Below are 13,625 nucleotides of genomic sequence, written 5' to 3' on the forward strand. Positions count from 1 at the left end.
CCTATTTGCTGGTAATCATACAAAACAGTCTCTGATTCAGCTGCCATTCTATTGATTACACCTGGGGGTTTTTTTTTACTAAGAAAAGTGAAATAGAAGTGCTAACCCAGCGCTGCAAATCTCAGATATAGCATGTGGGAATCCACAAAGGGAATATGAAAGCAGAAAAGCTCTCAGGATGATCACTGATGACAGAAGACTCCATCTTGAATGTCTTGAGAATCAGGTAATAAGAGTTGTTTTTTTTTTTTTCTTGCCCAAAAACAGGGGAGAGTAGAACCCTGATTTTGAGAGGGCAGGGGTATCTCCTGAATCATTTTTCCTCAAGAAGGTTTAGAAATAAGAAGTTCAAGCTCTTTAGCAAAGACCATATTCCCCTCAAAATACTGGTACAGTATAGGTGGATAAAACAGGTATAATTGGCTATTTTAAATGACAACATAAAGATAAAGGATATTTGTAAGCAATTTAATACACAAAGGATAGAAAAACATTGTACGCTGCCTGTTTGAGTGCAATGATTTTTTATTTCTAGATTTTTTTAGGTGTTGATCTCCTCTAATATAGTTCAAACTCTGCTGATATGTTAATCTATTGGAAGACTGCAGAAAAATGCAATTACAAGGTATGGAGACTTTGCTTTCAGTATTAAATTTATAGAAAAAACTGATACAGATTTTTTTTTAAAACATTTTTATTTAAGAAACTTATTCTCTTATAAATTATGTTTTGTTTTCTTTAATAGAATTTTGATCCATATATTGCACATGAGAGCATAGCATGTTGCCACTAGACAAGAAACAAAGGAGCAAAACAATATTAACCTCTGACATGCCACTTTCCATTTACACTGGGGTAACTGCAGACATTATGGATAGATGAAATCAGGTCTTTCCCACAGTAATTACCCGACTGCTGCAGAGAAGAGGACTGAGCAGTAGATATGAGCTTAAGGTATTAGAGAGGGAAGATCTCACAAATAGATGCAGCTCATTCATACACAGGCAGACTAGCAGTACATCTGGGTCAGGATCTGCCTCAGTCACCGAGGATACAAACCATCCCTGAAAACAGCAACACTTCTTTGGGTTTAGTCTAAATTTTCCTTTCTGTGGCAAATAAGCTGATTGATGTTGGGAATCTTCTTTTAGCAGCAAAATGTTTCATTTATGAACACTCCTAGTAGTACCCATCATTACAGAGAAGACATGGACTAAAATCATCCCCTTCGTTACAAAAACGATGGGAAATCACAACCGAGATACTTAAATAAACCGCTCAGCATTTAAAAATTAATAAAATAAAAAAGTGATTGTTTTGCCTATGCCAACATGAATAAGTCTGGCCACTGCTTTTTCTGGAATATCCTAGGACAGTGGTGGCAAACCTTGGTACACTTGCCAAGGTGGCACATTTTTTGTTGGCATGCAGTTTTGACCATGGGCTACAAATATACTACCTGCACTATATATTTTTTAGAACAATATCACTAATTTGGGCAGAAGGTTTTCTTCCCCTATGTTTTAGGGATTTTGAGTGTGTTCTGCTTTATTATCATGACACAGCTTGTTTGTAAAGACCCTGTGAAAATATCTCAACAGTTATAAATAAATTAATCTTCACAGGAGAAATCTATAAAATACTGATGGTGCCATAAGTAGCAATTAGCTCTATTTAATGTGAGTAGATATCCAAGACTGAAATGCTAGAACAGAGCAAAATACATGATCTTGACTGTTTTATGGGAAGGCTTTCTTATTTAGTGAACTTCTGGGCCATATCTTTTTGGGGATGGGAAAAGTTCTCATGAGCATAAACATAAGATGGTTTCTAAAGGGGAGTAGCAAAACTATTTTATTTTAATTTTTTTTTTTTTGGGGGGGGGGGGGGGGGGGGAGCAGACCTATGAGCAAAGCTGCTCAGCAAATCCTAAATGTCTGATTTTCATTAGCTGAGCCGTAAAATGCCAGTTGGAACAAACAATATCAGAATGGATGAGAACACAAACTGCATCACGCTCCTTCATATGCTAGAAAGATTTACTGGCAACATCTCCAGCATTTTCTCAAAATAACGGCAAAGCAAATGTTAGGATTTAAGCTTTCATTAGAGCAGCCACCACGGCTTTGGCATTGAGGCTGCGCAGGTCACTGTAGGTCTGTCCTGTACCCACAAACACTATGGGCTGGCCAGTTATATAAGTCATGGAGATGGCAGCTCCGACCTGGAAAGAAAGGTAGAGTTAGGCATCTGCGCAGAAAATTTTACAATAAAAAACAAAACACAAAAGGCTATTACATTACAGCTATAACTTGTATAGTGCATGCTCCAGAGGATACTATCGTACAACTTAATTGCAATAATTACAGCAATTAGATATAACTCTGTATTTAAAGGAAGCGGATTGCCTTCAGATTTTAGATAATATTTTTATTCAGCCCAGAGCACACTGGAACATAGAAATAATGATTTCTAGCACATCAACAGGATTCAGTTTTTAAAACTGCATTTTCGAGAGGCTAAAGATGAACTGGAATGATTTTCTAGGAAGCTATGTTTAAAGCCACAATACTTTGCTGGTCTTCACGAATAACTATGGCATAATGACTTACTTATAATGTTGATATTTAAATAGGAACCTCATTAAGTATTATTTATATCTCACAGATAAATAATGTAGCAGTAAACTCTTACAGCATAAAAATAAATAATGCTTACCTGATAAATTATTTTCTTTCCTGGCATGGAGAGTCCACAAATCCATTCTAATTACTAGTGGGAATTCAACTCTTGGCCACCAGGAGGAGGCAAAAAACACCCCAGCAGAGCTGTTAAGTATCACTCCTACTTCCCATAAGCACCAAGTCATTCAGCCGAACGAATATGGAAAGAGAAGATGACACAAGGGTATAGAGGTGCCTGATGTTTATACAAAAAAAATCAAAACTCAAATTAAGGGCGGGTCGTGGACTCTCCATGCCAGTAAAGAAAATAATTTATCAGGTAAGCATACATTTTCTTTCCAATGGCATAGAGAGTCCACACATCCATTCTAATTACTAGTGGGAACCAATACCGAAGCTAGAGGACACAGAATGGAAGGGCGGGAGAACAAGACAGACGGACCAAAACAGAAGGCACCACCGCTTGAAGAACATTCCTCCCAAAAAAAGCCTCAGCCGAGGCAAAAGTATCAAATTTGTAGAATTTGGAAAAAGGTATGCAACGAGGACCAAGTGGCCGCCTTGCAGATTTGCTCCACAGAAGCTTCATTTTTGAAGGAAGAAGAGACAGCCCTAGTGGAATGAGTCGTAATTCTCTCAGTAGGCTGTTGTCCAACTGTCTCATAAGAGAACCGGATAACACTTCTCAACCAGAGAGAAAGAGTAGCAGAAGTGGCCTTCTGACCCTTACGCTTACCAGAGAAAACAATGAACAGGGCAGTAGATTGCAGAAAATCTTTAGTTGCTTGTAGATAAAATTTTAGAGCACGCACAACTTTGAGGTTATGCAACAGACATTCCTTCTGAGAAGGAGGATTAGGACAAAGCGAAAGAACAACAACTTCTTGATTGATGTTGCGATCAAATACTACTTTGGGAAGCAATCCCAACTTAGTATGAAGCACCACCTTATCCGCATGAAAAATAAGGTAAGGGGAATCGCACTGCAGAGTCGAAAGCTTGGAAACTCTGCGAGCAGAAGAAATAGCAAGGAGAAACAAAACTTTCCAAGATAACTTAATATCAACCGAATGCATAGTCTCAAACAGAGCCTGCTGCAAAACTTTAAGAACAAGGTTAAGGCTCCAAGGAGGAGCAACATGTTTAAACACAGGCCTGATTCTGACCAAGGCCTGAACAAAAGATTGAACATCTGGCAGATCTGCCAGACGTTTGTGCAAAAGAATAGACAGTGCAGAAATCTGATCCTTCAGATTACTGACTCTGAAACCTTTCTCCAGGCCAGCCTGAAGAAATGATAAAATGCGGGGAACCCTCACACGACTCCAAGAGAAACCCTTTGATTTTTCACCAATTAAAGGTATTTACGCCATACATTATGGTAAATCTTGGGAGTAACATGTTTACAGGTGTTAAGCATGGTATCAATGACCTTCTCAGAAAAACCATGCCTAGCCAAGACTAGGCGTTCAATCTCCAAGCAGTCCGCTTCAGAGAATCTAGATTTGGGTAGAGGAAGGGACCCTGAAGTAGAAGGTCCTTCCTCAAAAGGCAACCTCCAAGGGGGAAGAGATGACATCTTCACAAGATCCGCAAACCAGAATTTGCGAGGCCAGACAGGGGCTATTAGAATCACCGACGCCCTCTCCTGTTTTATACGAGCAATAACTCGAGGAAGGAGAGGAATAGGTACGCAAGACCAAAGTCCCAAGGAAACGCCAGAGCATTGATCAAAGCTGCTTGTGGATCTTTTGATCTTGACCCGTAGCTTGGAAGCTTGGCGTTTAGACGAGACGCCATCAGATCCAACTCTGGAACCCCCCACCTGAGGGTTATCATTGTGAATAAAAGGTCTGGTTGCTGAGAAAATCTGCTTCCCAGTTTTGTGGATGGCAGAGGGGAGACAATCATGAGACTCCGCCCACTGGAGAATGCAAGTTACCTCCTTCATAGCTAAGGAACTCAGAGTTCCTCCCTGGTGGTTAATATACGCCACTGAGGTGGTGATGTCCGACTGGAACCTGATAAACCGGACCAAACACAATTGAGGCCAAGCTGTTAGGGCATTGAAGATTGCTCTCAACTCTGAGTCTTTTCTCCCAATAAATATCCTAGAGTCCGAAGACTATGAGAGCCTTTAAAGAACCCCAAACTGCTCCCAAGCCCGACAGGCTGCTCTTCTGCTCCACAAGTAAAAGCGTGCGAACTATGCTGCGTCCACCACGTTAGAGAGTGTCGAACAATCGGTTTTAAAGATATTAATTGAGATATCTTTGTGTAATCCCTGCACCATTGATTCAGCATACAGAGCTGAAGAGGTCGCATGTGAAAACGAGCAAAGGGGATCGCGTCCGATGCAGCAATCATAAGACCTAGAATTTCCATGCATAAGGCTACCGAAGGGAATGATTGTGACTGAAGGTTTCGACAAGCTGAAATCAATTTTAGACGTCTCTTGTCTGTCAAAGACAGAGTCATGGACACTGAATCTATCTGGAAACCCAGAAAGGTTACCCTTGTCTGAGGAATCAATGAACTTTTTAGTGAATTGATCGTCCAACCATGATCTTGAAGAAACAACACAAGTCGATTCGTATGAGATTCTGCTAAATGTAAAGACTGAGCAAGTACCAAGATATCGTCCAAATAAGGAAATACCACAATACCCTGTTCTCTGATTACAGACAGAAGGGCACCGAGAACCTTTGTAAAAATTCTTGGAGCTGTAGCTAGGCCAAACGGCAGAGCCACAAACTGGTAATGCTTGTCCAGAAAAGAGAATCTCAGGAACTGATAATGATCTGGATGAATCGGAATATGCAGATATGCATCCTGTAAATCTATTGTGGACATATAATGCCCTTGCTGAACAAAAGGCAAGATAGTCCTTACAGTTACCATTTTGAACGTTGGTATCCTTACATAACGATTCAATATTTTTAGATCCAAAACTGGTCTGAAGGAATTCTCCTTCTTTGGTACAATGAAGAGATTTGAATAAAACCCCATCCCCTGTTCCAGAACTGGAACTGGCATACTTACTCCAGCCAACTCTAGATCTGAAACACAATTCAGAAATGCTTGAGCTTTCACTGGATTTACTGGGACACGGGAAAGAAAAAATCTCTTTGCAGGAGGTCTCATCTTGAAACCAATTCTGTACCCTTCTGAAACAATGTTCTGAATCCAAAGATTGTGAACAGAATTGATCCAAATTTCCTTGAAAAAACGTACCTGCCCCCTACCAGCTGAGCTGGAATGAGGGCCACACCTTCATGTGGACTTAGAAGCTGGCTTTGCTTTCTAGAAGGCTTGGATTTATTCCAGACTGGAGATGGTTTCCAAACTGAAACTGCTCCTGAGGATGAAGGATCAGGCTTTTGTTCTTTGTTGAAACGAAAGGAACGAAAACGATTATTAGCCCTGTTTTTACCCTTAGATTTTTTATCCTGTGGTAAAAAAGTTCCTTTCCCACCAGTAACAGTTGAGATAATAGAATCCAACTGAGAACCAAATAATTTGTTACCCTGGAAAGAAATGGAAAACAGAATTTATGCTTACCTGATAAATTACTTTCTCCAACGGTGTGTCCGGTCCACGGCGTCATCCTTACTTGTGGGATATTCTCTTCCCCAACAGGAAATGGCAAAGAGCCCAGCAAAGCTGGTCACATGATCCCTCCTAGGCTCCGCCTACCCCAGTCATTCGACCGACGTAAAGGAGGAATATGCATAGGAGAAATCATATGATACCGTGGTGACTGTAGTTAGAGAAAATAATTCATCAGACCTGATTAAAAAACCAGGGCGGGCCGTGGACCGGACACACCGTTGGAGAAAGTAATTTATCAGGTAAGCATAAATTCTGTTTTCTCCAACATAGGTGTGTCCGGTCCACGGCGTCATCCTTACTTGTGGGAACCAATACCAAAGCTTTAGGACACGGATGATGGGAGGGAGCAAATCAGGTCACCTAGATGGAAGGCACCACGGCTTGCAAAACCTTTCTCCCAAAAATAGCCTCAGAAGAAGCAAAAGTATCAAATTTGTAAAATTTGGTAAAAGTGTGCAGTGAAGACCAAGTCGCTTCCTTACATATCTGATCAACAGAAGCCTCGTTCTTGAAGGCCCATGTGGAAGCCACAGCCCTAGTGGAGTGAGCTGTGATTCTTTCAGGAGGCTGCCGTCCGGCAGTCTCATAAGCCAATCGGATGATGCTTTTAAGCCAAAAAGAGAGAGAGGTAGAAGTTGCTTTTTGACCTCTCCTTTTACCAGAATAAACAACAAACAAAGAAGATGTTTGTCTGAAATCCTTTGTAGCCTCTAAATAGAATTTTAGAGCACGAACTACATCCAAATTGTGTAACAAACGTTCCTTCTTTGAAACTGGTTTCGGACACAAAGAAGGCACAACTATCTCCTGGTTAATGTTTTTGTTAGAAACAACTTTCGGAAGAAAATAAGGTTTAGTACGCAAAACCACCTTATCTGCATGGAACACCAGATAAGGAGGAGAACACTGCAGAGCAGATAACTCTGAAACTCTTCTAGCAGAAGAAATTGCAACCAAAAACAAAACTTTCCAAGATAGTAACTTAATATCTACGGAATGTAAGGGTTCAAACGGAACCCCTTGAAGAACTGAAAGAACTAAATTGAGACTCCAAGGAGGAGTCAAAGGTTTGTAAACAGGCTTGATTCTAACCAGAGCCTGAACAAAAGCTTGAACATCTGGCACAGCTGCCAGTTTTTTGTGAAGTAAAACAGATAAAGCAGAAATCTGTCCCTTCAAAGAACTTGCAGATAATCCTTTCTCCAAACCCTCCTGTAGAAAGGATAGAATCTTCGGAATTTTTATCTTGTTCCATGGGAATCCTTTAGATTCACACCAACAAAACATAATTTATGCTTACCTGATAAATTCCTTTCTTCTGTTGTGTGATCAGTCCACGGGTCATCATTACTTCTGGGATATAACTCCTCCCCAACAGGAAATGCAAGAGGATTCACCCAGCAGAGCTGCATATAGCTCCTCCCCTCTACGTCAGTCCCAGTCATTCGACCAAGAATCAACGAGAAAGGAGTAACCAAGGGTGAAGTGGTGACTGGAGTATAATTTAAAAAATATTTACCTGCCTTAAAAACAGGGCGGGCCGTGGACTGATCACACAACAGAAGAAAGGAATTTATCAGGTAAGCATAAATTATGTTTTCTTCTGTTATGTGTGATCAGTCCACGGGTCATCATTACTTCTGGGATACCAATACCAAAGCAAAAGTACACGGATGACGGGAGGGATAGGCAGGCTCATTATACAGAAGGAACCACTGCCTGAAGAACCTTTCTCCCAAAAATAGCCTCCGAAGAAGCAAAAGTATCAAATTTGTAAAATTTGGAAAAAGTATGAAGCGAAGACCAAGTTGCAGCCTTGCAAATCTGTTCAACAGAGGCCTCATTCTTAAAGGCCCAAGTGGAAGCCACAGCTCTAGTGGAGTGGGCTGTAATTCTTTCAGGAGGCTGCTGTCCAGCAGTCTCATAGGCTAAACGTATTATGCTACGAAGCCAAAAAGAGAGAGAGGTAGCAGAAGCTTTTTGACCTCTCCTCTGTCCAGAATAAACGACAAACAGGGAAGAAGTTTGACGAAAATCTTTAGTTGCCTGCAAGTAGAACTTGAGGGCACGAACTACATCCAGATTGTGTAGAAGACGTTCCTTCTTTGAAGAAGGATTTGGACACAAGGATGGAACAACAATCTCTTGATTGATATTCCTGTTAGTAACTACCTTAGGTAAGAACCCAGGTTTAGTACGCAGAACTACCTTGTCTGAGTGAAAAATCAGATAAGGAGAATCACAATGTAATGCTGATAACTCAGAGACTCTTCGAGCCGAGGAAATAGCCATTAAAAACAGAACTTTCCAAGATAACAATTTTATATCAATGGAATGAAGGGGTTCAAACGGAACACCCTGTAAAACGTTAAGAACTAAGTTTAAACTCCATGGTGGAGCAACAGCTTTAAACACAGGCTTGATCCTAGCTAAAGCCTGACAAAAGGCCTGGACGTCTGGATTTTCTGACAGACGCCTGTGTAACAAGATGGACAGAGCTGAAATCTGTCCCTTTAATGAACTAGCCGATAAACCCTTTTCTAAGCCTTCTTGTAGAAAGGACAAGATCCTAGAGATCCTAACCTTACTCCAGGAGTAACGTTTGGATTCACACCAGTATAGGTATTTACGCCATATTTTATGGTAAATCTTTCTGGTAACAGGCTTCCTAGCCTGTATCAGGGTATCAATAACCGACTCAGAAAAACCACGTTTTGATAAAATCAAGCGTTCAATTTCCAAGCAGTCAGCTTCAGAGAAGTTAGATTTTGATGTTTGAACGGACCCTGTATCAGAAGGTCCTGTCTTAGAGGTAGAGACCAAGGCGGACAGGATGACATGTCCACTAGATCTGCATACCAAGTCCTGCGTGGCCATGCAGGTGCTATTAGAATCACTGATGCTCTCTCCTGTTTGATTTTGGCAATCAATCGAGGAAGCAGCGGGAAGGGTGGAAACACATAAGCCATCCCGAAGTTCCAAGGTGCTGTCAAAGCATCTATCAGAACCGCTCCCGGATCCCTGGATCTGGACCCGTAGTGAGGAAGCTTGGCGTTCTGGCGAGACGCCATGAGATTTATCTGTGGTTTGCCCCAACGTCGAAGTATTTGGGCAAAGACCTCCGGATGAAGTTCCCACTCCCCCGGATGAAAAGTCTGGCGACTCAAGAAATCCGCCTCCCAGTTCTCCACTCCCGGGATGTGGATTGCTGACAGGTGGCAAGAGTGAGACTCTGCCCATCGAATTATCTTTGATACTTCCATCATTGCTAGGGAGCTTCTTGTCCCTCCCTGATGGTTGATGTAAGCTACAGTCGTGATATTGTCCGACTGAAACCTGATGAACCCCCGAGTTGTTAATTGGGGCCAAGCCAGAAGGGCATTGAGAACTGCTCTCAATTCCAGAATGTTTATTGGAAGGAGACTCTCCTCCTGATTCCATAATCCCTGAGCCTTCAGAGAATTCCAGACAGCGCCCCAACCTAGTAGGCTGGCGTCTGTTGTTACAATTGTCCAGTCTGGCCTGCTGAATGGCATCCCCCTGGACAGGTGTGGCCGATGAAGCCACCATAGAAGAGAATTTCTGGTCTCTTGATTCAGATTCAGAGTAGGGGACAAATCTGAGTAATCCCCATTCCACTGACTTAGCATGCATAATTGCAGCGGTCTGAGGTGTAGGCGTGCAAAAGGTACTATGTCCATTGCCGCTACCATTAAGCCGATCACCTCCATGCATTGAGCTACTGACGGGTGTTGAATGGAATGAAGGACACGGCATGCATCTTGAAGCTTTGTTAACCTGTCCTCTGTCAGGTAAATCTTCATTTCTACAGAATCTATAAGAGTCCCCAAGAATGGAACTCTTGTGAGAGGAAAAAGAGAACTCTTCTTTTCGTTCACTTTCCATCCATGCGACCTTAGAAATGCCAGAACTAACTCTGTATGAGACTTGGCAGTTTGAAAGCTTGAAGCTTGTATTAGAATGTCGTCTAGGTACGGAGCTACCGAAATCCCTCGCGGTCTTAGTACCGCCAGGAGGGCACCTAGAATCTTTGTGAAGATTCTTGGGGCCGTAGCCAATCCGAATGGAAGAGCTACAAACTGGTAGTGCCTGTCTAGGTAGGCAAACCGTAGATACCGGTGATGATCTTTGTGGATCGGTATGTGAAGGTAAGCATCTTTTAAATCCACTGTGGTCATGTACTGACCCTTTTGGATCATGGGCAAGATTGTCCGAATAGTTTCCATTTTGAACGATGGAACTCTTAGGAATTTGTTTAGAATCTTTAAATCTAAGATTGGTCTGAAAGTTCCCTCTTTTTTGGGAACCACAAACAGGTTTGAGTAGAACCCTTGTCCTTGTTCCGACCGCGGAACCGGATGGATCACTCCCATTAATAACAGATCTTGTACACAGCGTAGAAACGCTTCTTTCTTTATCTGGTTTGTTGACAATCTTGACAGATGAAATCTCCCTCTTGGGGGAGATAATTTGAAGTCTAGAAGGTATCCCTGAGATATGATCTCTAGCGCCCAGGGATCCTGAACATCTCTTGCCCAGGCCTGGGCGAAGAGAGAAAGTCTGCCCCCCACTAGATCCGGTCCCGGATCGGGGGCTCTCGGTTCATGCTGTCTTTGGGGCAGCAGCAGGTTTCCTGGCCTGTTTGCCCTTGTTCCAGGACTGGTTGGGCTTCCAGCCTTGCCTGTAACGAGCAACAGCTCCTTCCTGTTTTGGTGCAGTGGAGGTTGATGCTGCTCCTGTTTTGAAATTCCGAAAGGGACGAAAATTAGACTGTCTAGCCTTAGCTTTGGCTTTGTCTTGAGGTAGGGCGTGGCCCTTACCTCCTGTAATGTCAGCGATAATTTCTTTCAAACCGGGCCCAAATAAGGACTGCCCCTTGAAAGGTATATTAAGTAATTTGGACTTAGAAGTAACATCAGCTGACCAGGATTTTAGCCACAGTGCCCTACGTGCCTGTATGGCGAATCCTGAGTTCTTAGCCGTAAGTTTGGTTAAATGTACTACGGCCTCCGAAATGAATGAATTAGCTAGTTTAAGGACTCTAAGCCTGTCCATAATGTCGTCTAGCGTAGATGAACTAAGGTTCTCTTCCAGAGACTCAATCCAAAATGCTGCCGCAGCCGTAATCGGCGCGATACATGCAAGGGGTTGCAAAATAAAACCTTGTTGAACAAACATTTTCTTAAGGTAACCCTCTAATTTTTTATCCATTGGATCTGAAAAAGCACAGCTATCCTCCACCGGGATAGTGGTACGCTTAGCTAGAGTAGAAACTGCTCCCTCCACCTTAGGGACCGTCTGCCATAAGTCCCGAGTGGTGGCGTCTATTGGAAACATCTTTCTAAATATTGGAGGGGGTGAGAACGGCACACCGGGTCTATCCCACTCCTTAGTAACAATTTCAGTTAATCTCTTAGGTATAGGAAAAACGTCAGTACTCGCCGGTACCGCAAAGTATTTATCCAACCTACATAGTTTCTCTGGTATTGCAACGGTGTTACAATCATTGAGAGCTGCTAAGACCTCCCCTAGTAATACACGGAGGTTCTCCAATTTAAATTTAAAATTTGAAATATCTGAATCCAATCTGTTTGGATCAGAACCGTCACCCACAGAATGAAGCTCTCCGTCCTCATGCTCTGCAAGCTGTGACGCAGTATCAGACATGGCCCTAGTATTGTCAGCGCACTCTGTTCTCACCCCAGAGTGATCACGCTTGCCTCTTAGTTCTGGTAATTTAGACAAAACTTCAGTCATAACAGTAGCCATATCTTGTAATGTTATCTGTAATGGCCGCCCAGATGTACTAGGCGCCATAATATCACGCACCTCCCGGGCGGGAGATGCAGGTACTGCCGCGTGAGGCGAGTTAGTCGGCATAACTCTCCCCTCGCAGATTGGTGCAATTTGTTCACATTGTACAGATTGACTTTTATTTAAAGTAGCATCAATACAGTTAGTACATAAATTTCTATTGGGCTCCACCTTGGCATTGGAACAAATGACACAGATATCTTCCTCTGAGTCAGACATGTTTAACACACTAGCAATAACTTGCAACCTGGTTATAATCTTTTTTAGCAAAAACGTACTGTGCCTCAAAGAGGTACTTAAACGATTAAATGACAGTTGAGATAATGAACTGAGAAAACAGTTATAGCATCAACTTTAAAACAACACAACTTTTAGCAAAGGTTTTGTTCCCATTAGTAAGATAACATAACTAAATTTGACATAAAAATTATTGAGTAACGTCTTTATCCACAGTCAATATAAAAGATTCTCACAGCTCTGCTGAGAGAATGTACCTCCCTTCAAGAAGTTTGAAGACCCCTGAGATCTGTCAGAGATGAACCGGATCATGCAGGAAAAATAATAATAGCTGACTGGAAATTGTTGATGCGTAGCAAAGAGCGCCAAAAACGGCCCCTCCCTCTCACACACAGCAGTGAAGAGAAACGAAACTGTCACAATTCAAAGCAAACTACTGCCAAGTGGAAAATAAAGCCCAAACATTTATTTACTCAGTACCTCAGTAATGTAAACGATTCTACATTCCAGCAAAAACGTTTAACATGATATAATACTTATTAAAAAGATTAGTGACCTTTAACAGAGTAGTTCCGGTGAAGTACCATTCCCAGAATACTGAAGTGTATACATACATGTCATTATAACGGTATAGCAGGATTTTCTCATCAATTCCATTCAGAAAATAAAAACTGCTACATACCTCAATGCAGATTCATCTGCCCCTGTCCCCTGATCTGAAGCTTTTACCTCCCTCAGATGGCCGAGAACAGCAATATGATCTTAACTACTCCGGTTAAAATCATAGTAAAAACTCTGGTAGATTCTTCCTCAAAGTCTGCCAGAGAAGTAATAACACGCTCCGGTGCTATTATAAAATAACAAACTTTTGATTGAAGTCATAAAAACTAAGTATAATCACCATAGTCCTCTCACACATCCTATCTAGTCGTTGGGTGCAAGAGAATGACTGGGACTGACGTAGAGGGGAGGAGCTATATGCAGCTCTGCTGGGTGAATCCTCTTGCATTTCCTGTTGGGGAGGAGTTATATCCCAGAAGTAATGATGACCCGTGGACTGATCACACATAACAGAAGAAATATACTTTTTCCATATTTTATGGTAAATTTTCCTAGTTACAGGCTTTCTAGCCTGAACAAGAGTATCAATGACAGAATCTGAAAACCCACGCTTTGATAAAATCAAGCGTTCAATCTCCAAGCAGTCAGTTGGAGTGAAGCCAGATTCGGATGTTCGAATGGACCTTGAACAAGAAG

The 13,625-nt window shown here is 42.0% G+C and overlaps 1 protein-coding gene across 1 annotated transcript in view; it reads right to left on the reverse strand.

Annotated features, from left to right (window-relative positions):
* Window positions 1–1,886: 1,886 nt before the first annotated feature.
* The window catches only part of SRPRA (SRP receptor subunit alpha), a 121,333-nt gene continuing 109,594 nt past the window's right edge, over window positions 1,887–13,625 (reverse strand). The window contains exon 14 of the mRNA XM_053691539.1: window positions 1,887–2,224. Within this exon, the coding sequence (XP_053547514.1) occupies window positions 2,096–2,224 (129 nt within the window). The 3' untranslated portion in view covers window positions 1,887–2,095. The remainder of the gene's footprint in view (window positions 2,225–13,625) is intronic.

This window comes from Bombina bombina, chromosome 8 (assembly GCF_027579735.1).
Source record: "Bombina bombina isolate aBomBom1 chromosome 8, aBomBom1.pri, whole genome shotgun sequence".
Taxonomy (NCBI): Eukaryota; Metazoa; Chordata; class Amphibia; order Anura; family Bombinatoridae; genus Bombina; species Bombina bombina.